Source organism: Gallinula chloropus (assembly GCF_964237585.1).
Source record: "Gallinula chloropus genome assembly, chromosome: 5".
Classification (NCBI taxonomy): domain Eukaryota; kingdom Metazoa; phylum Chordata; class Aves; order Gruiformes; family Rallidae; genus Gallinula; species Gallinula chloropus.
Window position 1 is genome coordinate 11,962,772 of NC_140090.1, and position 25,070 is coordinate 11,987,841.

The 25,070-nt window shown below is 39.9% G+C and overlaps 1 protein-coding gene across 1 annotated transcript; it reads right to left on the reverse strand.

Annotated features, from left to right (window-relative positions):
- Nucleotides 1-15,880, reverse strand: SEC22A (SEC22 homolog A, vesicle trafficking protein). Its single transcript, XM_084265041.1, has 6 exons — nt 15,684-15,880; nt 13,645-13,808; nt 12,189-12,383; nt 7,762-7,880; nt 5,095-5,160; nt 1-766 (listed from the first exon to the last, which is right to left on the reverse strand). The coding sequence occupies exons 1-6, from the start codon at nt 15,863-15,865 to the stop codon at nt 566-568; spliced, it is 927 nt and encodes a 308-aa protein (XP_084121167.1). The 5' UTR covers nt 15,866-15,880; the 3' UTR covers nt 1-565.
- Nucleotides 15,881-25,070: the final 9,190 nt, after the last annotated feature.

Consider the following 25,070-nt stretch of genomic DNA (forward strand, 5'->3'; position numbering starts at 1 on the left):
TTTCCAGGTTACATTTTAATTAAGAAAACATTCACATATATGTCAGTGTGAAATAAAACATTCCAAAATTTAATATCTTACATATTCCAAAGCTAGCTTGCTAATATGCAATAGCATTGTTATTATTATAATTATTAATTTATCCTATTCCCTACTGCCTCACAAAGGCAAAACTGATTTTGGAACTGAAGAGCTTGCATGATATGCAGAAGACATACTCTGTACATTCATTCCATTAACGTACTTTCAAATGATACTTTTTTTAATGCCACCAAATTCCCCAGTCGTGGTGTCCCTACAAACATTTTGCTGCATGGATATGATCCATTTTCCTCTAATCATGTGTTCATTTGTGTCCTTCTTCAAAAAACAACAACAAAAAACCAGTTTAACCGTCAAGTGAAAAATGTCCACGGGTATCTTACATTGCTTTATTTAAAAAAAAAACCCAAAAACCCAAACCAAAACAAACACCACCCCATCCAGCTGCTTCTTTTGGAGACCAGCTTTACATTCCTGAGAGTAACTGTTGGAACAAGACTGCCTCTACATGTTGCAGGGCTTGTCAGACATTGTAATCAGGGGACTTCCCCTGCGGGTGTCGCAGTCGAATCTGTAAGGTAGAAAAGGCTCCCACAGTCACGTGAAAGAAGAGCTGCCACAGGTTGCGCAGTTCGTACAGGTACATGTTACACAGGCAAATTAACCCAAAAGTCAGGAAGGATTTGGCATTTCTCCAGCCTGTGTAGTACACAAACAGGTAACACTGGCAGGAAGAAAAAAAAAGACATCAGGTTACCAGCTGGAAAATAACTTCCACTGAAAAAACATCTTCTGGTCACTTGGAAATTACAAACAGGAACCAAGTAAAACTCCAAACCAAGTATGTACAAACAGGAACAATTTAGCAGTCACAGAAGGGTGAAAAGTACCTGACAACAAGACAAGGTTACACTGTGCTGCCGTTAAACCCTCTTTGAGAGCAGTTCTCTCAAAATAATTGCTTACAACCTTCAATAAGGAATGGCTCATGACCAAGGAAAGTGGATGTTCCTGGCAATCTCTGGTCAAAGTATGCTCTGTTCCACCCAAGCAATGGAGTAGGAACGTGAGCCAGTGTTGCCTTCTTCAGGCAAGCATTTGGAAGGACAGGGAAAAATACCAGGGCCCTGAAGCCGGGAATACTCAGCACAAGGCAATTCCCTAGATACCAGCCCAGCATCCTGCTATGGTTAATGCACAGGATTAACTGGTGGGTGTGGAAAGGTCCACATACATCTGTTGTCCTTCTTCAGGTGGTGCAAGATGGATCACACTTGGACAGAGATACACAACAACTCTACTGTAGTCCTATCATATTTTTAGGGTCAGTTTCTCCAGTCTGTGCTGTAACAGAATGTCAGGAATGCCCATGGTTTCCCACTCTGCCTTCTTCCCCCTGCAACTGGGAATCTGTTTGAGCCTCTCGCCTCAGTTTTCATCTCTAAAAGGACATAGCTGTCCAGTACTTTTCTGTGGACATTATTTTTATTTCTGTTATTGTTCAAACTACTTTCTTTGACTTGCACCAAAAAACAATTCTTTGCCACTCTGGATTCCACCCATTTCTGTCTGATGATAAAAAGTTTTTAATATGCTTCAGGGAAGGTAACGTCATCCCTTGGACTTAACTTGTCCAAATCTGTTCCCACTGGATGTATAAACACACTCACACAATTTTTTTTTTTAACCACATTCATCAACAGATTATCTAAGTGCCATTTCTGTTCTGCTTGGGCATTTGTCATACTTCATCTACTTCTTTTTAATTTTATTTTTCATGTTCCTCAGAAAATGGGCAAAAGCATTGTACACTCACAACCAAACAATGCAATTAATTGAGGTTACTTTATATTCCATTTGAAGCTCAACCACTTTCATACAAAGCATGCATTTCCACTGTCACCATGTCTCAGATCAACACAACTACTTGTGGTTTCTGGATATCTAGTTATCTTCAGAGATTTGAGCACTGACAATATCAGTAAGAGTTCTATGTCCTTCCTCCAAAGCAAGTAAAACTAGAGATAAGTAATCTGCATGTTTCAGAGTCCCAGTGGAACTCCTCTGAACTTGCTTGGCCACTTTCAGCAGAGCAAATGCAATCTACTTGAGCTGACAGTTTTACAAATCACATCTAAAAGAGCAATTAGTTGGTATTAGTATCCCAGTGATAAGAACTCAGATAATTTCCTAGCGTTGTCGCCTCCACTGACAACGTATGAAGAAGTGCAACTGCTTCCAAGATTAAAATAGTCAGGACGTGTTTCATCAAGGGTTTAAAACCCAAAAATAATACATAAGTTTAAAAATGTCTCTGCAACATGATGTTGAATGACTGAATTTTACTGAAGATCTGTTTTTAAATGAATTCTGGGGCTTCCTGTTTCACTAGCCTAGGGTTGAGATGCTTCAGATTTGCCACTTACAAAACGTTACCACTTAAAAAAGGTCAAAACACTGTGGGTTTAACACCTTGCTACAAGTGCTAGTATGAAATTCTGTGGTGGGGGGGGATATGTTCTTTTGAAGGGAAGAGTTAGCATGGCAATTACTGTGCATGCTTTTATGTACGGGGCTCCTCTCCTACTTCTGAGAAGATTTTTGGGTTTTTTAATGTATTTGTTTCTAGTAAATGTTAAAAAATGCCTGAAAGCTCAGCTGCTGATACTCTGCACTGCAGGTACAGCAGTTGTTGCTTTTCACACTTCTGTACATTTTTCTTCTTCAGAAGAGACCAGAAGTCACGGAGGAACACTAGACATGTCAGCTCTAAATAAAGTGAAACAGGCATTTCTCATCTTCTTAGACATCTTACCAGAGCTTCTGATCTTATTTTACCCTGTGAACATTATAGCATTGCTATTTTGTCAGGGTTGTGGTACTCAGTTACAATTTTATAAGCAAAATAGGCCATAAAACAGAAATACAATAACCTAAGAGTTTACTTGAAAATAGCACTTTCAAGTGTACAAAAAATAAATAAAATAATCCCAAATGTAAAAAGCCTCAAGCAATTAAAAATTATAGACTCAATGCTGCTAAAAAAGTGCCCTAAAGCTTTACAATTGATTTTGACACAAAAGTGAATGTAAATATTGACAGCATCAACTTGAAATGAAAGTTTTTAGAGAGTACATGGTAGGTGCTGATGGTGATGGACCATTCCCCTACAATGCTACAGCAGCTGCCACTTTTCTCCTTTAGACAATCTAAAAATAGCCATTTGGCATACTGTATGTGAAAATGTAAAGGGAATGCTACTATTATTTCAGTTTCACACACTGAGATGTATGCCAGCAGCCTCAATTGGCCCATGAGTACATCCCATGTATTACTACAGTCCTTCAAAAAGTAGCAGAGTATTTCTTCATTCTGCCTACTCTCCATGTGTGCTTGGTATTTAGAGCTAGACTGTGAGGATGCTCATCCTGGTTCAAAGAGCTTCACTTCAAATGCAAAAAGAGCTGCCATAGAAACTCTTCAGTTCATGCATTTATGGCTCCTAATGATTGTGACCAGATTACATTCCTCAGCGTGGAATGCTCAGTGTTAGTGTGCCTAAAACATCCTGTTCCATCTAAGTCCCATCTTTTGCTGACACACAAAGTTTACAAACATTCTCTTGGAAATACAAAGCAAAACACACTGTTATGTTGTTATTAACCTAAGAAGATAATACAACATTCTGGGAGCCTTTTGGGTGAAAGATAAAGAAAGGTGCTGTCATGCAACATATGGAATGAACCTCTCAAACTCCTAAATGTGGCAAAGAACATCAGAATGTGCCACAGAACTGCCAGACCTCTTAGTTCTGAAAAATGACCGACTACTTATTGCACAAATCACACTAGATGAGTGGAACAAGAGTCCTGACAAATATATTTTGGATATTAAGAAAAAGCCTACATTCTGAGTTGCATGGATTCTTTAAAATAGATCCATTGGAGTCACAAAGTGGAGGCAAGATGTATGTCCTTATGTCTCAATGCAGAGACATGAATACTTTATAAACAATAAGGTAACTAATTCAGTAGAGGAAGGAAGAAGTAGTGGATTTTTCACACACAAAAAAGAATGGAGGAGCTCCACCTTATCTGATACTGAACAAATTATTGACATGGAAAATTAAGACCAATTTAAGGCACAAGCTGATGAAAAGTCAACAAGTGGTAAAGAACAAGTTGCACTGTGACATTTTGCTAGAGATACAGAGAATGGAGATTACAGGTAACTTGGACAAAAGGCTGACAGAAAGGCTTATATAAAAGGAAAATCCTGAGACATTATCTTATTCTACAGCTTGACACTGTACTAAACACGGGCACAAGGAAACAAGTGGAAACTGCCTATTCCATGTGCAGGAGATTAAAAGGTAAAAGAATTGCAATAACAGCAATTGAGCATGACAGACGTTATAGTCATAGACAAATGTTAACAGTAGTGTCACCAAGTGACAAATGCCAATGGAAACCAGAAGTCATTGCTACAAATTATATAGGAAAGCCAAATTCAGATGCAGAAATGGAAAACCTAAAATCCTGAAATGTCACCTGAAACATCAGAGAGGAGAAGGAGAACATAATGTAAAGTAGTTGAAAGCTCTGAGAAGGCAGGAGAAGCATAGTAATGTACAAAGTGAGGAAATTTCTGGGGTGTATTGCCTAGGTATTACCACATTTACTTCAGATCTTCCAAAGGAAAGAATCAGTAAAGCATTTGTTCAGATGTTTAGATTTACTTGAACTATGAAACTATTACTGTAAGGAAACTATATAACTTCCATATGACTTTAAAGATAAATTGTAAGCTCCAGAGAGAAAAGTATAACAAATCTCTTAATCAACTAACCAGAGAAACATGCCAGCAAACAGAAGCTCTTTGTATCAATCTACTGTCTGATAGTTTACGATTAATGAAACAGAACAGAACAGAAATTATTTTTGTAATTGCCCTATTCAGGTATCTGCGACATTTAAGAAAACATGATGACATTTATGCATGACTGGGTAATGTTTCTAAACTCTAATGAATTATGCAAGCAGAAGAACACACCTGGTACAAACACGCTGCTGTTCCAAGAAAAAATGCAATTACATAGCTGAAATCTTCACCTTCATTCTGCGAAAATAAACCAAAAAAGCCACGTTTTACAATGTTTCAGTGAAATACCAAACATTTGCAGTATGAATGTATTTATTATTGTATGTTAAAATAGTCTCACATAGCAACTTATAATAATTCCTATTGCTTATTTACATGTCTGGAAAGAATCTACCATGATCCAGAATCTAACCAAACTCTGCAACTCTAACACTGGACATTTACCTCCTCCAGACGCCTTTGAAAATTCAAGTCTGAACACCTTTAACTCCAACTGTATAGAACTGCGCCTCCCCCCGGGCTGACAAAAAGGGCAGGAGATGGGGAAAGGCACCCGGTGCCCACTAGAGTGTGGTAAAACCCCACACACTGAGTAAGGCTCTGCCTCGGGGCTGTGCAACACACCCGGGGATTTACCAGACACAGATTATTGGCAAATTAAGTTTTCCTGTAGGAAAAGATGGAAAAATTTACTTAGAGTGACAGAACCTTCCACCATGTGTTTAAAAAACAACAACAAAACCCCTTCTAACGTATTCCAACGGGTTGTTATAGTTTTTGTAGAGATGAGCAGAACAAATTTACATGCTCAGTGATTATTCTAACTGCATTGCCAACAAACATCTGCGACAATCAAAACCCTTCCCATTAAAACAATGGGTACTCATGCAAATGTTCTTCCTCAAAGGCGAGTTTCACGTTGAGAAGGTGGTGGTCCATTCGGAACTACAATTTGTTTCTGCTCAGAGTGTGTTCAGTGTGAAGCATTTGCATCTATAGTGTTGATGAGGAAAAAGTCTGTGTGTCTGCACATAAAACCTACCTACACAATGCAGTACACTCTAAACCACAGAGAAATCTCTGCCTCAGTGCCACTGCGCATTTGCTGGAGTATAGCTGCAGAGTGCCACAGAGTTTTGCTAACACCCAAGTAAAAACATTGATTATAAAAGAAACACTCCTTTAGAGAAAAGCTTTTGAATGACTTCTCAGAAAAGTTCCATTAATCACATTTTGGATTAATTCTCCCTAAACTTTGTAGGCTTTTCCATAATAAAATAAACTATGGGAAATTTTAATGGATTTTTAGTGTGCCTCATTTGTCAGAAATGAAAAAATCTCTTCCATCTGTACTGCCATCTATTACCTCCAGATGCAATAATGTACAGAATAGAATGAACTGGCTGCCCTATCATCAGTTAAATAGGTTAATCTAACATTGGCATTCCTTTTGAAAAAAAGAAAACAAAACTGCTGCAGAAAGGTAACAAACAAAACAAGTTCTAAAATCATTACGCTAAGAGGCAGGATTCTGTTCAGTACTATTTGCAGTACAGTGTACTTTGAATTCATTCCTATGTATAAACTGAGAGAAGTGTGTGTAACACAGGAAATGTATTTAGGGATAAAGTAGAGAGGTGTGTTCACTATCTCATTTTGGGTTTTTCTTTAAAAACAAACCAGAAACAACTCAAAAGAAGGACCTAGCACAGAAAACTTTCATAACCTCGTTCATCTATTCATTAGTATTCATGAAATGCCAAGGCCTCAAACATTACAACGTTATTTAATCTTGACACATATCAGTAATTATAAGACTGCTGGAATACAGGTCATCCTCTTTCCCTTACCTCCCTAAAAAGTTCATTAGGTATCAAAAGCACTGCAGTCATAAAGCCCAGATATATGTTTGAATAAAAAGATGACCTATTAACCAAACAGGAGGACTCCCACTTCCTTTCAGACAACTTCCATAAGATTTTTAGTTCCTACCTACATCACCACAGCAGTAGAGTCATTTGATATTAAGTAAATATTTTTCTGTGGTAATACACATGACCTTGATGCACGTGCCTGCAAGCACTACCAGCATATTCACTGGAATTGTCTGAAATCATTAACCACGATTATCTTCACTGCAGCAATGAAAACACAACTAGCACAAGAAATGGAACTGACAGAAACTGAAAGGCTATAGAAGGGGATGAGAGCAGAGGGTTCACATAAACAGAGAAATGCTTGTTGGGAGGGTTGCTTGGGATGAGGGAGTATCTTTTGGGGGGGGATGTTAGAAGAAAACTCTTGACAGTGTCCCTTACATTGATCTTTTTAGCACACACATAGAAATAAGAAGTTTTATTAAAAACAAACAAACTGAAAAAAAAAAAACTTTTCTAAAGAAACAAGGTTACAAAACCTGTTTAAAGATCCCTGCTCTGTAGACCTTTCAACAAAATTGGCCAGATTTTCAAAGCTGTTCATCATTTCTCTCAAGTGTTTTTAAATAACATCTATTAAAATTAAACGTCTCATATCCTAGCACAAATTTAGAAAACAGAACATTATGTTCACATTCTCACTGCTACCAAGGTACCTAGGGAAGGAGTCGGCCACCCACCTTCTACTGCTTTTGAATCTCACAGCCTCAATGAATGATGCATCACACTCAAGAAGGATGCACAGACCACAAACAATTGAGGTTTCACAAACACAGCTTTGACCTCAACATCAATATTTCTGAAAATAAAACTGGCAAGGCTTACTTCATATAGCAAGCCTCTTCTAAGGTGATATTATGATTGCTATAATATGATCAATGTTCATAAACACGTACAATACCTGGAGAAGACTTTCTATGGCATGAAAGCCACGGATTAAATTCAAAGCCCCACATAAGAGACTAAGCACAAATGAGACAATCCCTGGCAGAGTCACAGGTTCCAGACGCTGATGAGGAGCTACAAAGCAAAAGATGGAAAAAAAGATATCAAAGGTCAAAGCAAAGTCTTTAGAAATTTAGCAAAATTTTTCAGTGGCTTCTAGCCCAAGAAGTGATCACTGAAGCAAACCACAAAATATCAATCTTTTTTCTAAAAAGAAGAAATGTTTTAAATATTTCAACACAAGGTTTAGCAAAAAGTATACTTTCCTTCAATTCACATAAGTGATTGTCTTATTCTACTTAGTCTTTAACTCAATACATTCAGTGTATGCAGTATGAGAGTGAAAGTTGCTAAGAACGGACACGAAACTGATGGCAAATGACGCACTTCCTAGTGAATTTTGTCTACAATTAGTAAACTACATGACTTATTAGCTGGCAAGAGCTCCTCTCACTGCCTCCACTTTTCTTTAACAGTAATGCCTTAGCAGAGCTACTAAGACTGATTTAGCTTGCTTCCTGAATGGAACACTGAGGCAAAGCTATTAGAGTCCCCTACCTTAAGAATTACAGCCACTGAGTGCTACCAAAGACACAAATAAAAAGACAGCTCTGAAATTAAGCTAGTATCTACATAACAACCTTACACGGACCTGCCAGTTGGTGCTTAGAAGTCTCCCATGAAACACATTAAAGTGAAAGCACTTTCCCTCCGTGCAGGCTCCCTCTTTCGGGCTTAGCTGGGGTCACCAGCACAGAGGGGTTGTGTATGTCCCTCATTACTGACCCGTTCCCTAACTAATAACGGAAAGCAAATATGAAAAAAAACAATGCAAAACTCTTAACAGTCTAGGCAACCCTGGGAAAACAATAGGACTGCTGAGGCATACTTAAATCACTCTGTTCAAATCAACCAAGTGTAAGGATGTGAACAATGAGGTTAATGAACTGTAACATTAATAGAGAGAGGGGTGCCAGTCCTGGCTGTTTGCATTGCACAGATCCAGGACAAAGGCTTTCCAAACAGTTTGTGAAGTTACAGAACCTAAAGAAAAAATGACAAAAGCTATTTCACACTGGTAAGCTGACAGGGCTGTCTAATTATGAGTGTGTGATAACTAATTTTATGTTTTATTTTTATGTTAACTCATTTGTGCTGAATTTAATAGTGCATGGTTGTTTTGTTAAGCAAAAGCATAACCAGTGTTTAACTTTCAGAGCTTACTGCTCTTCCAACCATAGTGCATATTAGAGAAACACTACCAGCAATCACTCAGTTAAGGTTAGATATGGTATTTGCATACCAAACTATTCCTTTTCAGTGGCTCATAACTGGTTGTTTTGGTTTTTAAACCACCTCATCTAAAGAGTGTCAAAAAGCTGAAGGTGTACGTGACTGGTTTTAGCCAAAAGTCATCACGTCTCCTTAACTGGTGGATGACACTAGATCACTGCTCCCTCTGCACAGCTCTGCAGACAATCTGATTTTCCAGATGCAGCAGGGTAACTTGAAAATATCATGTGTTAAATCAGTACTTAAACCACATCTTTGAGAACCATAGGAAAAAAGGTAAAGACTCTTGTCAGATAAATCAAGACAGTCTATGAAAGATCATTAAACAGTAACTTTTCTCTCTTTTTAAAATAGGCAAACAAACCCCAAAACTTTAAAGGGCACTGCATACCACTACTGATGTCATTAAGCTCTCCAGTACTTAATAGAATGTTACAATCAAAGCAAAAAGAGCCATTTAAATACAAAACAAAAAGCGCCAAAAATGTAAAACCGTGAGAATGAAGGAGTGTCAGAGAAGGCAGGGTAAAGGCCAGCTGACCTTGAGTCAGTATATCCATAAATCTTAAGAGATTATAACTGCCGTATCACTCTCTAACACAAGCCAAGGATTAAAGTGTTGACATTAGAATAGAAAATTAGGAAATTTGCTTATATAAGAAACTGCAATACTTGCAAGGATGCTTATTTAAAAATAAGAAGTAAAAAAAAATAAAATCAAGTATATCATCAGGCAAAAAGGTAACTTGATTTGAGAACTCTTCCTTTGTTGGAAAAAAGCTCAAAAAAAAAAAAATTATTCTAATAAATACCCAAAACATCACAAGTCATCATGCTGTCACCCTATTTCTAATGCCTGTCAACACCTACATTCACCTTTAAAACAAAATTCTATGCATAATCTGCACAATTTCTGCTTCACACATTAATAATTGCCCCCATTCCTCACTACACAGCACAGCTTTTGCTAAAGGAAAGAGGCTGCTATTTTCAATTACCTTAACAGTTTAAGAGACACTAGACCTTGGATACATATCCAATGACAAGTATAAACAACTAACAGACAATACTTCATCAACACAGCCAAAACTAACCCATCGAATTCTGCTATTCATCAAATTCTGCTATTCTGTATAACAAAACAAGATTTGCAGCTACCTAACTTAACTTACTGCCAGTCATGTTTTTTAACAAGACAGAAGATTCAGGAAATTCTACTAGGCAAACTGTATCTTTTTTGTGAGAATTTGTCCTTAGAGCAAAGGAGAAACTCTGAAGTCTAGCCAAGTGAGTGGGTAGCAAACATCCAGAGAAAGTTCTTTACAAGGGTGGAGAGAAGCTATGAATGTAAAGAATTACAAAACTATTAGCAGACTTGCTAAAAAAGGCACTGCTATTCAATAGCACCTAAAATTTGAAGTACTGAAGGAGCAAAGTGCAAACCTCTCATAATGCACAGCCCTTTGATGGTGAGTTTCTGCAGCAGTTCAAGGAAGGAAGTGGATAACTGAACAGAGATCTATGGAATTCAGAGGAAGAAGAAAGTTAAAAGTAACTGAGAGAGAAAAAATAAGCAGAAGAAAATTGACATGGAAAAGAAAGAGGAAACAGAACTGCTTCTGTCAAACAGGCTGTGGAGAAGTAGGTTAAAAAAATTGATCACCTGTCAATTATTGCTTAATTTTACTTTACAGTTAAAAGGGAAATGGTCCTTATGCATTTTAATTTAGGCCCATACAATCTTTCAACAGTGATAAAGTGATAAAAGCCTTATCTCTCCTTACATGGACAACTTTAAAATACAGTAAATTCTGATACAAGCTGAATTCTTTCATGCTTACTGGGTTTTATTTTTCCAATGGCAGCAAGTTTTAATTTAGACGGGTTCCAGAGTTAGCCAGTTGCCACTTCTGCCACCAGGATTGCACTTGATTACACACCTCTAAGTAGCTTCTACCATTAAATTGCAAATACAGAGATTGTAAACCATTCCCATGCTGTCTGATAGCACCTGGATTCTCAGGGTCAGGGCCCCAGCAGTACAAACAGGGCACCCTCGCCATTTTATTTGGTTTTTGTCTTCAGTAGAAAGTTGTTTTCCATCTTCTAATTAGGGTAACACACTATCAAATAAATCCTATTTTTATATATGTATACACACACACACACAAATGGCACAAAATTAAGTTGATCTCTTATGTTACAGAACTGTAGGAGGTTTTTAGATTTACAATTGCGATTTTCAACTTCATACTGTATGTCTGCCCTATACAACTACCCTTATAGCCAGAGGTACTTTGGGGGAAAAGGGGGAAGATATTAACTAATTAAAATCAGTGCTTCCTTTTATTCTATTTATCTTTTTGCTTCACTGAACTTGGAAAACTGAACTCAGACAGTGTCAGTTCCACATGTATTACTGCAAACACTTGGCTAGTTTTAGGTTTTCTGTCCTGCTAGGAAACACCTAAACGTGAGCCTCAAACTGAATCAGGGCGTCCATTTAACAGCACAAACCTTTAGCCCAGTTCAAGCACACAACTCTGAATTTGCCTCCTACATGAACTAAGTCAAAGTTTTTAAAAAATTATTATTTAAATGAACATGGCAAGCATGTAAAAAATGCTATTATTCACATCACAAACAAGGCTCTTATTTTAGAGAGTATATTGTTTGGCCAGCACAGCACTTTGGATTTTCACCATCACAGATGCTTCCTGAAGAGATACTTCTCCCTCCAGCTGCTCTAACTCCTGACACAATGTCATCATTGAGCCTTACTGGGCAGAAATAATACAAAAATTCATAAATCTTAAAGAGGTAAGGGAAAGAAAAAAAAATATCTTAAGTGCTGATCTTCGTTTGTGTATTTTCATACAGATCTTTTTTTCCTTTATTAAAGGCATCCATTGAATAGGTCCCTTTCTCTTTCCAAGAGCCTTGGGAAGATAGGCGCTTTGAGCAGAGGACAAAACAGACGTCACGGCAGCCTTATGCTTTAAGGACATCGCAGTGAAAAAACTTAAAGAATAAATCTATTACCCTGCCACTGTCTCATTTAGAGATAAAAAAACAAAGTCTGAAACTCACCTGCAGATATTTTACCAGTACCCTTATACTCTGGCATAGATAAATGTGCAAACCCATTAGCTGAGCCGAGTTCTGCCAGGGAGATTTGGTAAGGTGGTCTCAGTTTGATTTCCGTCTGCATGTCAGCAAGATTCATCTTTGTTGACAATGAACGTGTGTTGTTATATCTCTGTTTGGTCCTCTGAATGAAATTATCTGTGGAAAAATTAAATTAAAAGGTAGATCCTTATGAATTTTTGTTAATAATCCAAGACCATGTAGTTTTCTGTACTACATACTACGCAAATTGAAACATTCTCTTTGAAATGCCTGTATTTATCTTGGATTTCTTCATGCTATTTCTGGTTTGTGACTAATACATCATGGGCTATTTAATTCTGCAGTAAAAAAAAAAAAAAGCTCCAGAAATCTAATTACTTAATAACTGTGAATAAATTAATGACTTCTCACTGCATGAGACTGAATGCATTGCTAACACAATGGATTTACTGCACTTACTCTAGCATTTGTGATAGTTTAGTAAACATCCTTATAAGAAAAATAACTCCATTCAACTATAAAGTTACTTGAGCATGAAACATGCTTGCAAAATATTCAGGCAGAGAAAATTAATACCATATTATACACATATAGACTGTAATAGATCTACATGTTAACAACCAGTAGAACAAAGAAGGCACTGAGAAAAACAGAAAAAATAAACAAAAGAATGTTCATAGAAATCTTCATAAGGAAGACAACAATGTTATAGAGAAATTGTTAAAAATTGCCTGACTGAATTATAGGCAGGGATTAACCCAGTGGAATATCTTCCCCATATTTCTAAAACTGCAGTTCTTTTTGCCTTAACACTTTCTGTAAGTGTTTTTAAAATAACTGCCTAACATATAGTATTAATGCAACATATATTAATTGAACCTGTAACAGCTGTTATCTGGTATATACGAGATTAGTTGTATTTGGATCTTGTATGACATAAGATTAAATGCTTTGCCATATCATAAAACAAATAAAAATCTCTTCCTTCCACGTACTGAACAAAAATTACAGCACAGCTAAAAGCAAACATGAAATTGCAATCTTTTACTTAAGAAATTTCTTAAGCTCAACAGCTTTACAAGTTAAGTATTTCAACAAGTATGAAGTCAAACAACTCCTATTATTATTAACTAGGAGAAGATGAATTCCAGACTTGGTCACACGAGGCCTAAACAAAACCTACTGGAATGAACAGAAGGGTTATAAGTTTAGATAAAACTCTAGTTGCCTAATTTAATACCCACAGAAGCATTTATTTATTGACTCTAAGGGAAGTTAAATCAGATTCTAAATCCAACTGAACTACAATTAAAACCTACCTTGGACATTTTTGTTTTCTGTGCATTAAGTTGTACAACCAATTAAAATAGTCATTAGTCTTAGGATGAGAATCAAGGAAAAAAAATGACATCCTTACCAAACTCTATAAAACAGTATGGTCTGACAGCAGTATTTGTCTTCATCATATTGTAGGTAGTGATGAACTCTTTCTGAAGCTCATCCAGGAAGCAGAAAGCCAGGACACTGGGATAATTTTCAGTACACAACATCATATAGCTTACTCCCAGGGAACTGATAAAGCTGTAGTTGACACAACAAATTCAAAACTTAAAATGTAAATCCAGGTAATCAGCTGCTTCACTAATCTGATCTCATATTCTATAATCAGAAAAGCAAGAACTGCTCTGGGGTACCAAAGGAACAAATGTTTACTGAAAAGTGTAACATTAGCCTATAAGAAAACCAATTTATTTCTAGGCAGTGTTTTATGTTAAAACCACATTCCATGATCACATGAGAAGTTGTGTTATACATATATGTGTCTGTGTGTATGTATATACACATGTATATGTATACATATGTACATACTATCACATACATGGAATAGAAAAAAAATGAAGCTTTTGAATGAATGCCAAAGAAATGGCAAGTTTACCCCATAATAGCTTTTAATTCATCTCTAAAGCACCATATGTGATCTGGTGCACCCCAAAAATGCAAAAATTTGTCTTCAGATAGTGGGGCACAATTAGATTTTCCTAAAATACATGAGGAAGTAAAACTGTTGTGTACAATATGTACTATCCAGAGATAGTTCCTAGGCTGGCCAGAGATGCAAGTATGAAAATAGACAGGGAGTTTCCAATATACATATTCCTACTGCACATAGGCAGTTCATTAAAGAGAGGTTCATGTTTTCATGACACATTCAAATTTCTTCACAATCTCAATGGATAACTTAGATTATTAATCAAAGAGAAAAGTAACAACAACCACCCTGACTAAGCCTTATATTCTTAATAGTTTCTGTTAAGCTGATCAGTTTACAAAACCACCACAAGTGGAAAAAGGTAGTCCATGCTGGGCCTAATCCTGAAAGATTCTGGAATCTCTCATATACCAATGGGAGATGGAGAGCATGAGCACTTTCTGGGATGGTTCAGGTGGTATATTTTCTACCACTGCAACATCTCCATGTTTGCTAGGTGTCAGGGTTACATTACCTCATTTAAAACAGCATATCAAAATTAGAATCAAAATTTAGCTCAGCTACAGTGCAACTGAATTGCCAACTATACACAGGTGCACCTAGTTGCCAACACTAAGGAGAAAGGTCACAGATGAAACAAAATTCTAAGTAAACAATAGATTCAAAGAATTATTTTAGGATTATCCAAGTTGCACACTGCAAGCAAGGAAAAAAAAAAAGAGAATCTTCTGAGTTATTACTTAGTGTTGTCATGCAGGCACAGCATCAAATTGATAAGGTCAAAAACCTTAGGAATAGCTATGAAGAAAAAAAAAGCAAAACATAAAAGCATAAAGAGGAAACAAAAAGCATTGTTGTGAAAGTGCTGGATGGGGCAGTAGGAGAGTTGGGCTCCACTCAACCTTTCAAGACTTTACTACACTCTGCCTGCACACTAGAAAAATCATTCCCACCCTTCCCAGCCCCTCATTTTCATTACAAAATCATTATTGAATTAGGCTTGGATTTTAGGGCTTCTTTGCTCTGAACTCAACAGAAATCCTGAAGGTACAATAAAAGGGCCTAATTCCACAACATCCTAACCACATGTTTCAGAAATACCAGGTTATGAAAGTATTAGGGATTTTTTTTAAATTTCCACAGACCATAAAGAGCAAACAAATGGATACTAGTTAAACTAGCATGACAAAGAACAGGTCTGGTCATTTTTATGTAAGTAACCACCTTGAAATTTTAGGAAGTATATTAGTAGGTCAAGGACTTCAATATTTAAAAAACATTGTCTATTTCAAACTCGACCTTCCACTAAAGTTTGAGTAGGTTTCAAATAATTCTACAATTTCTGATACATAAATACTGCCAAGAAGTAATCTTAGTTTGATTAATCACTTCTAGCATCAACTGTTAACTTTATAACTAACAGGCACAACCCAGGACGTCACAAATACATAAAAGAGAAGTCTTACTTTATATTATACTGCCCAGCTTTCAGGGTACATCTATCAGGAAGCTGGGAAAGTTTTTTTGAGAGCATTTTAAAGTATTTTCTACATTCTTGCATTCCGGTGCTCTGGTCATAGTCAGTAGATGCAGACAGTGGGAGTCCATCCCTCACACGGACCACAGAGGCAGATAAAATCATAGACATTGCCAACAGAGTTAACAACAACCTACAACAAAACATAAAGCAGGAGGAATCAGAATTAAGGTAAAACCAAAACCAATGGAGACAACTGTGATTAATTAAACTTCCCAAGCTGTACACTGAGCTCAGGCATAAAATGGGATACAGGGAAGATTTTCAACTAAACATTTTCAACTATAACTCAGGGTAGATGCCTAGCTGAACAGGACCTATCAGTCTATGGGAACCATAAAATCTTTGCAACATCTCAAGTCATGTTTTCAAATATTTTTACGTGAACTGCCATAAATCCTCACCTAGACATACCTGCAGAGATTGAAACACTGTTACTTAGCCCCTAGTACTACTTTAGCACTTGCACCACTCAAGCTTTGAGTCTTCCTGTTTAGAGACACAATTATAGTCTAAACAAACAAGAAGGCTCAAGAGGAAAAGCACATGCTGTAAAAATATGCCAGATGGGAAAGTGACCAGTTCTTGATCAAGCAATAATATTAGTGTGCTTTCTGTGTCACTGAGTACATGCTTAAGTACCCCAACAAACAGACTGACACCACTTAAGTACTATCAAACAGGAAATCAGGATCAGGATCCAGCTCTCCCAACTCACAATGGAATTTCTTACATATTAAATTTTTTTCTTCTCTCCTCTGGGTCTCCGTTTTCCTTACATCTGCAGAATGTGTCTATCAGTATTACACAACTACTGAGCAGGTTGAAATGATGCTTGCAAAGCCTACATGTTTTTACAGTATTTATTTCCAAAGCATAACAATTAAAGCTTTGTGGAATAGAGTCATTTACAAATTAAAAATTGTGTATTCGAACATTTCTCAATCAGAAGAAAATTAATAGCCGGCATTTAACAGTATAAACACACAGCCTGCAGACAGCCTTTCAAGACTGAAGACACATTTTTAAAACCTTCAGGTTCTTCAAACCTTATGCTAAACCAAAACATCCAAAAGATTAGCAAGCCAAGCATTAAAAGAACTATTATTTACCTCCTAAGTGTCAGTACACAAATTGTCCTCTTATGAGTGGGCAAACTGCAAGAATTTATATGAAGCCAAAAGCATACACTTCCTCAGCTCTGAACATTGCTCTGCAGACTCCTAACACATATTACACCTATCACTTAAGTGATCATGAAAAAAATAGATTTCTGCCTCCTTCAGATGATGCTACTCAAGTTTCATAGAGTCACTAACTGGAAAAGAAAACAGATTTCTGAATACAGCTGAAATATGCTTTCCTGTGCGATACTGACATGTTTACAGCACCTTTCAAATTCTGACATTAAGGTTACTTTACAAGCCTTAGCAACTGAAGGACTGTATTCTAAAAAGTTAGGATTCCAAATTTTCCCAAAATAGCACTGCCTCTTCACAAAAGAGAGGAAATAGAGGTTCAATATAAATCTGGACATCTACTGAATAATAATCAGTATTCAGGTTTCTCAAGGATATTCACTTCTCAGATAAGAAAAGTCATATAATAATGAAAACTTTGAAAATACGGTGTAATTTTCAATTTAAGAAATTCCAAATTAATACTGTCCTGTTTTACTTGTATAGCATAGCAGACTTTCACCAAAGTCATAACAGCAGTGGAAGTCACTGCTGCCTGCAGGCTGCTGAATACCTCTGGGCCTTTGTCAGGTACGCTCGTTATTTCAGCACTTCGCTACAGAATTCCCTGTTGTACAAAGTGCTTTGATCAGCTGGACACATAAACAGAAAACAAAACAACTTCAGGACTTGCTCTAGATTAGCTTGCCAGAGTGAAGCATTCTAGAAGCTAAACCTGCCCCTCGAGCCACTTTTATCTATCTCTTTTCAAGTTCATGCACATGCTCCCAGAAGGAAAATTCACAGGGAATGCACATGGCACCTGTTTTCTTAACTATGCTGCTAACCATATAACCACAGCAGCAGCTCAAGATCATGACAAAATTGCAGAGGAGCTTTAAACTGTAATAGTTCTCTGACAATAACAACTTTCGCCACTTGGAACTCGATCCTGAACAGGACTTCTGGGAGCTGTATCAATATAAACACAAGAACATTGATCCAATGGCAAAAGTTTAAAATTCCCCTCGTTAACTTACTTGCACAAGATGTAATTTCATGGATCTGCATTTCCTCTGATGAAGAAAATAACTTCATTAGAACCTCACACAAAGAAAGGAACACAGCTCCACATCCAGTTCTCCAAAAAGGCAGTGAATAGGACAACACCGTGGGAGAAACTCAGAATCCTGTAGCCAGCTCTCAGAAGGAAAAATATTGTTCTGTTCACTTTTTAAATGATCTTGACAGTTAAAATTCATGTTGAGCCACCTGATGAGATAAGAGCACACATAAAAAGTTAATGTCTTTACTGGCTGACAGTATCCTTCAGCTCTTTTTGTGAGGCATATATATTGGAAAGGCCTGAACACATCCCAGGGAGATTACTCAGAAGTACATAAGTAAAAAATCTAGAATCCTAGAAATATCAAAACATTTCTATGTTCTTTAAGTGGAGTTGAGGAAGACCCATCATTCCAGACATTTAAAATGGGAAAATATGAATCTCTCTACACAGCATATGAACAACTCCAGGTAATGCAATCTTTGGCTCTGAATCCCATTATTCACCTTGCACACTAGGTTTAATTAATCTACAATCTCCTCAGAAACTGAACACTTCAGGAACACAATACAACACAACCACACCTGTATTTCCAAAGCATGAAGATGTTCAATATTCAGTGTAATAACAGCTGCTTTACTACAACTAAGGACAAAGAGTCTAAATGTCATTAACAACCACAGGCATGTGGAGCAAAGGATAACGACCCCTTTAGAGGTGTTCTTCAATTTTTGTGTTTATTCTATATGTAAATATTTGCATAAACCTAGAACAAAATTGGTTAGTTTCTTCAAAATTCCTGCTCATATTTAGAGAAATTCATGTCTTTGTCAGAAAATAAGCCTCCATTAAAACCTGCCAAATTCTTGTGTGCTATGGCACACCAGAAGGTAAAACCTGCATGCAGTGTGATCACCAACCAGTCAACTAGGTTTTGTTACTGTCACCTTAAAAACCCACCCAGTGAAAATGCATACTTTTTCCTCAGTTTCCTAACAGTGGAATCAGAAAGCCATCTAAAAAATTAAGCTAATACAAGGAAACCAATTTGATCGCATGGTCAGACATGTAAGTAGAATGTGCAGTACATACACTGTAACAAAACATTCAGCCTTCCTTGAAGATGCATAAATACAGAGGTTTACTAAATCTTCAAAATGAAAGAGTACTCAGATCTCAAAACACTAAGGCTCTACAGAAGCAGCCAAGAAGTATATTTGATACAGACTTAGAAAAAACATTAAAGATATGTCAATGTTTTAGAACTATCTTTAAATGTCTTTATTAAACATATATTTAAAACTGCTCCAAGTAATTTACCATACCATTACAACTTCCCTAGGTTCTTCTCTAAACATTCTATAGCCATGAAACACACAAGGATGACAAAAGACTGTAGTTCCACTACAAATGGTTTATAAACCCACTAGAGGCAGCCAGAAGTGAGCAGGGATTGGGTTCACTATCTCCTTCTATGACAGAACTGAGGAGTGTCAAATCCAACCACCATGTGTTAGGCTCACAGGTACCACAGACAGTTCACAAAACACACAGGCAGCCAGTAGAAGTGCTTGTCACAGAAGAATGTCGATGCTAAAACACTATGGGAATTCAGGAGGCAACTGGAAAAGTTCACAACAAACTACAAGGGTTATTAAAACTAAAACACTATCCTTTGCTCAGCAAGATTCTGACCCCCAAATGCTGACCAAGAAGGAGAGCACACCAAGGAAGCATCACTCCATGCCAGCACTACTCTTAGATTTCCCTGCACACATCTGCTTCTAGCCCATCTTTATTAATTTCCCTTTCCACTGATGCTTCACAGCCCTGCCTTCAGTGAGGACTGGGAGAACCCATGGGAATCACAGAATCACAAGGTTGGAAGAGACCTTGAAGATCATCAAGTCCAACCATTCCCATCCTATGCTAAACCATATCCCTAAGTACCTCATCTACCCTTTTTTTAAACACATCCAGGGAAGGTGACTCAACCCCCTCCCTGGGCAGCCTGCTCCAGGCCCTGACAACCCTTTCAGTAAAAATTTTTTTCTAATATCCAATCTGCCCCTGCCCTGGCACAGCTTCATGCCATTTCCCCTTGTCCTATCTCCTGTCACCTGGCTGAAGAGACCATCACCCACCTCTCTACAACCTCCCTTCAGGTAGTTGTAGGTGGTGATAAGGTCTCCCCTCAGCCTCCTCCAAGCTAAACAGCCCCAGCTCCCGAAAGAGGATGGAAAGAGGAACATGGGAAAAGCTGGCCACATATATGAGTCAAGTGGAATGGTCAGGCCTCTGTTACTCTACCATCCCTAATTTACTGTACATATGTCAACCTCCACTGCTTTCATAAAAAGGAATTATCGTACATGGCTTCAGATTAATTTCCTCCCAGGAGCAGGAAAACTCCGATGAGGGAAACCAGAGCCTGTCTTACTGGACTTTTTTCTGTAAGACAGATTCAATTATCACCTCATTTGTTTGTGTGTTACAAAAGCACTTGGTCCTGAGGCAGCAGCTAGAAAAGTCCCAGAAAGTGGTGTATCTTCCAGTCTTCCTTTTTAACACACTTACTTTCCAATTTGTTATATGATAATTGTTTTATACCTATCTGATGTCTTTCATAACTTCTTTACAAGTAAGTGCTTGAAAGTGATCTGTGAATATGGGTTGCTCAGGATACCTCATTTTCTAAAAAGCAGCCTAGTTTCACAAAAGTTGAAAGAGATTCTAGGAAGATCTATCCTAATGACAAGCCTCCTGCACCCATTGTTTGCCATCAACTTCATCAAGGCATTTCTTGCCAGGATCCCTGCCTCTCATATAAGCTTCTGTAAAATATAACATCAGGAAGTATCTGCAAGCTGCACACCTGCCTGATGCAGAACGAAGACACACCTTCAGTGCTTACTTCAAGTGCACAAAATAGGGTCAGACAACTTCCCATCCTCACGTTTGAGGCTGTGTCAGCTGCACTCTGCAGGCCACTCTAAAGTGTACTTCAGAAATCCGTATTACAAACTAGAGCACTACAGAAGGACACAACAAATAAAGCCACTCTGACATCATCAGGTATGGTAAGACAAGCAAATAATCCTATACCAATAGCCTATATAATCCTTCCCATAAAGCAAAGGGGAAAGAAAAGAGACCTCAGAAACAGAATCAAGACTGAAAAACCAAGGGAACAGATCAAGCTGCATCCCAAAGCACAGGAACTGGAGCCCTTCAATCTACCACCTACTTACACGGCAGCTACACACAATCGTTTGCACTGTTTGCAACGGCAGCCAGAGCAGAAAGAGGCAACGTGTTTACTGACTTAAACGGGGTCGACACTGGTTTAAACTGCGAAACGCCATACAAGCCCCTGCACAGCCAGCCAGGAGAGCGACAGAGCCCTGACACGACTGGCTCCTGCTGCAAAAAGCCATTTACGAAGAGGCCCGAGCTGCCAACGGCGGCCTCGGGCGCCCGAGCTGCCGCTGCCCCCGGCGCTCGCTGCCGGCGCCAAACCTCGAGGGGCGAAGGGAGAGGCAGGTGGTGCAACCCCCTCTCACCCCAGCTGATGAACACACGCACCCGACCCTGCGGCTCCGGCGGAAGGGCTGTCACCCGCCAGGGAAGAGGCCCGCAAGGCGGAGAAACCGGTGACAAGTCGCTTCGCTTTGCGGGATGAGACCCGGGCCCTCCCCGGGAGCCCTGAAGTGCCTGGGTTGCCCCCCGCCCCGGGCCTGGAGCCCAAAGGATAAGACAGGCGAAAACCAAGCCCCCGGGAAAGACCAGACAGACGCGGGGCCCTGCGGAGGCACCTTCCAGCATCGTCCCGTCCCTCGCCCTCCCTCTCGCCGGCAGGCCCCGGGCGGCGGGCAGGTCGCGGGCGGCGGGCAGGCCTCAGGCGGGCAGGCTGCGTCGCCTGGCAACGGCACCGCGCGGGAGGGGCTCGAGCTACCTGGCTCACCGGAGCGGAGCGGCGGCAGCACCGGCGCGGGAACGCAGCAGCCGCCTGCCGCCAGGCATTGTGGGTACTGTCCACGTCCTCCCCGCCGCCGGGGGAGCGCCGCTCACGTGACGCGGACGCGGCGTTGCTCCGCGGGCGGGGCGGGGTTGTCGCCATGGCGACACGGCGGGGCCAGGTCTACCCTGAGGCGGCTCCGAGCCGCCCGCGGTAGCGCTTGCCCGGCGGGCTCCTAGAAGCAGCCGGGCGGGGCCCTCAGGAGAGTGGGGCGGCCCCGGTGCCGTGCCCGAGGCGCTCAGGGGCTGGCGCCCTGAGGAGAAGGGGATGTCCCTCCCGCCCCGCGTTGGGGCCCTCCCGCGCCGCTCCGAGCAGGGGCCGCTAACCTGCAACGCCCCTTTGAACTTCGGCCCTGAAACGCCGGCCGGCGTGCTGGGCTGCTGGGCCGGCTTTGCGGCTGCGGTCCGGCCGGTTGAAGAGCCCCGACACCGCCTGTATTGCCAGAGGCCCCAGTGTGCCGTGGCGGGGAGGGAGCCTCGCTGTTCCTCCTTTTCTGCCTTAGCTAATTATGAATTATTTCCAGAAGAACTGAGGTTTACTAATTGTGCTCTTTGGGTTCTCCTGTGAAATAGTTTCTAACTGTAGTTGGCCACTTTCCACCAGCTTCAGTGGACACATACAGATCTTGGCATATATATGACACTGTGTCAATAACAAGGTCCTGGCCTAGGTGTTTCCTGGGGGGGCCATGAACGCGGATGCTGAGGGGAAAGATGTTTGATGGTGATGTAGTTGTCACCAGAAAAAGTACACTCAGATGACACCGGCTGCCAGACTAATTTCACTCTTACCCAGGCAGATCAGCTGGGTGTGTTTTGATAAATGATAATACAAAACTGGAAATTTGCAAATTTCATTACTAACCCTGAAGTGAGGCTCATATTTTAAAACTCTTTACTGATAAAAGAATAACTTTCTCCCTTTATTCCTCTTCAACTTCACCATTTTCCTACCATATCGCACAGTTTTAGCCCCATTGGCTCAAACCTCAACTGAAAGCAGCTTGTTTCCTCACTAATGCCTTTTAATGTCTCCTTCCATCTGTTACTGCTTCGCTATCCAAGTGCTCGTAGCACTGCAAAGAGTATTGGGGTAGAAGTAACATACCTCGCGCTCTGGACTTTCAGGCTCACTGGGGAGCAAGGTAATCAGGAAGATGACTCTGAAGGACATTAACACTCTCCTGCCTCATGTCTGCCTTCTCTAAACAGCATAAACTATTTTAAGCAGATGCCTATGGTGACCCCAGAAACCAGTGGGGTATCTCCTCCAGTGGTACAGGTGTGGTAAAATGATCTCTTGGATCTTACAACCACCTGGTTTTTGCTATTGCTGGAGACAAATTTTGCCTTTCAGCCTCCAGGCTTTCTCCTCTGTGCTTCAAGTGAAGTTCAGCCAAGCTGAGGAACAGAATTGTCTCTGTCAAATGAGGCTGCTTCTGCTCTAAAGGTATAAACAGCAAGAAAAAAGTGATCTCCTGGAGGCCAGAGGAAAAAGACCCTTTTCTCAGCATCCTTCTCGCAGCGAAAGCTGGTTGCTGGGGAGAACTGCCAGACACGTGCACCACAAATCTTGCCTCAGCCTCACGAGGGACAGAGGGTCTGCGTGTTTCAATAAGCACTTCCGCATCTCCGAGTCAGTATCTTGGCCTGTCAGGAAGAAACCCTGTTCCCTGTCAGGCTTCTGTAGAGCTGAGCATGGGAACATCTCAATCCTCACTGACAAGGCACAAGTGTAGCATACGTGCGGAAGATGATACATTAATCTGAATAATTTGCAGAGAGTCTTTATGCTGTATAAACAGGGAGCACAGCATTACAAGCTGCTACACAATTTAACAGCTTCTGATAGCATCTACTATAATGCTGAGAAGTAGTGATTACTTAATTAGGGGCTGCCTAAAGGTTTGTGATAAGTGCATACGTGTGTAATTTTAATTTCTCTCCTTCTTCTGAACTGTTTATCTTTCAACCCTAAAATTCTCTTGACCCTTCGTTAATGTTTCGAAGGAAATAAAGATAAGCATTTTACATTTACATAAACAGGACTTAAAAAATTACATACACATCAATTAGTTTACACTTACACATTCCTAGGGGCAAAAAAAAAAAAAAAAATTGGAATGTTCTTTATTTTCAGGTGAACCTGGCCCAAAGAGGCTAAATAAATCGCACAAAGTCACTGAGGGAGGTAGTGGCAGAGTCAGAAGTGGGGTTACAGCTCCAGTACTCCCACGGTGAACTTAAATCATACCTGTTGGTCAAGAATTTGCATGGTAACAGGCTGAAAAAAGCTTATTTCCTTGTCCCATTGACTCCCCTAGGACAGAAGGCAGTAGAACATTGTTTGAGGGGCATCACGCAGTGAATAAATTAGTGAAAGCTGCAGCCAGAGATAAACCCGATTCAGAAGAAGTAAATCCAGGCATTGCAAAGGGAAACAGAAGTGAAGGAATGTAGGTGTTTCAGAAGGAGGAGGAGAGGTGGAGAGGACTGCGAGACAGGGTATGGACAGCATCTGAGGGTGAGGAGAGGGCTGGACAGGAAGGTCTGGTGCCGAAGAAGTCCCTGTGGCATCACAGCCCTCAGAGAGCGCAGCCAGGCGCGTCTCCATGAGTACAGCAAAACAGCCAAGCCCCACGCCAGCTTAATGTGTCATCAGCCAGCTGAAGGCAAAACCCAACAGCGAACACTCGGAGACAAGTTAGGGCGGATTTATCTCCCCAAAGGTTAATGATCTGGAAATCGCCTACTGTGTAGAAGCTCTTTCTTGTTATTGCTCCTCAGTCACTGCAGGGGGAGCAGACATGTCCAGCCGCACTTACAGGCCTCGGATTTAGGTGACTGAACGTAGGGAAGACAAACCCTTAGGTTCTGTCCACAGGATTTAAACATGACTTTTAGAACAAGGTTCTCCAAGGAAAAATACCCAGCCTGAGGAGCTGGCAGTCATTGTGCTGCTTGGTGATGAGGTGGCAGAAGCAGCACAGAGGTGAAGGTCCAAAAGGGCTCCTCTCAGGAGGTCCTAACGAAAGTTCAGCTTGTTTTCTTTGCA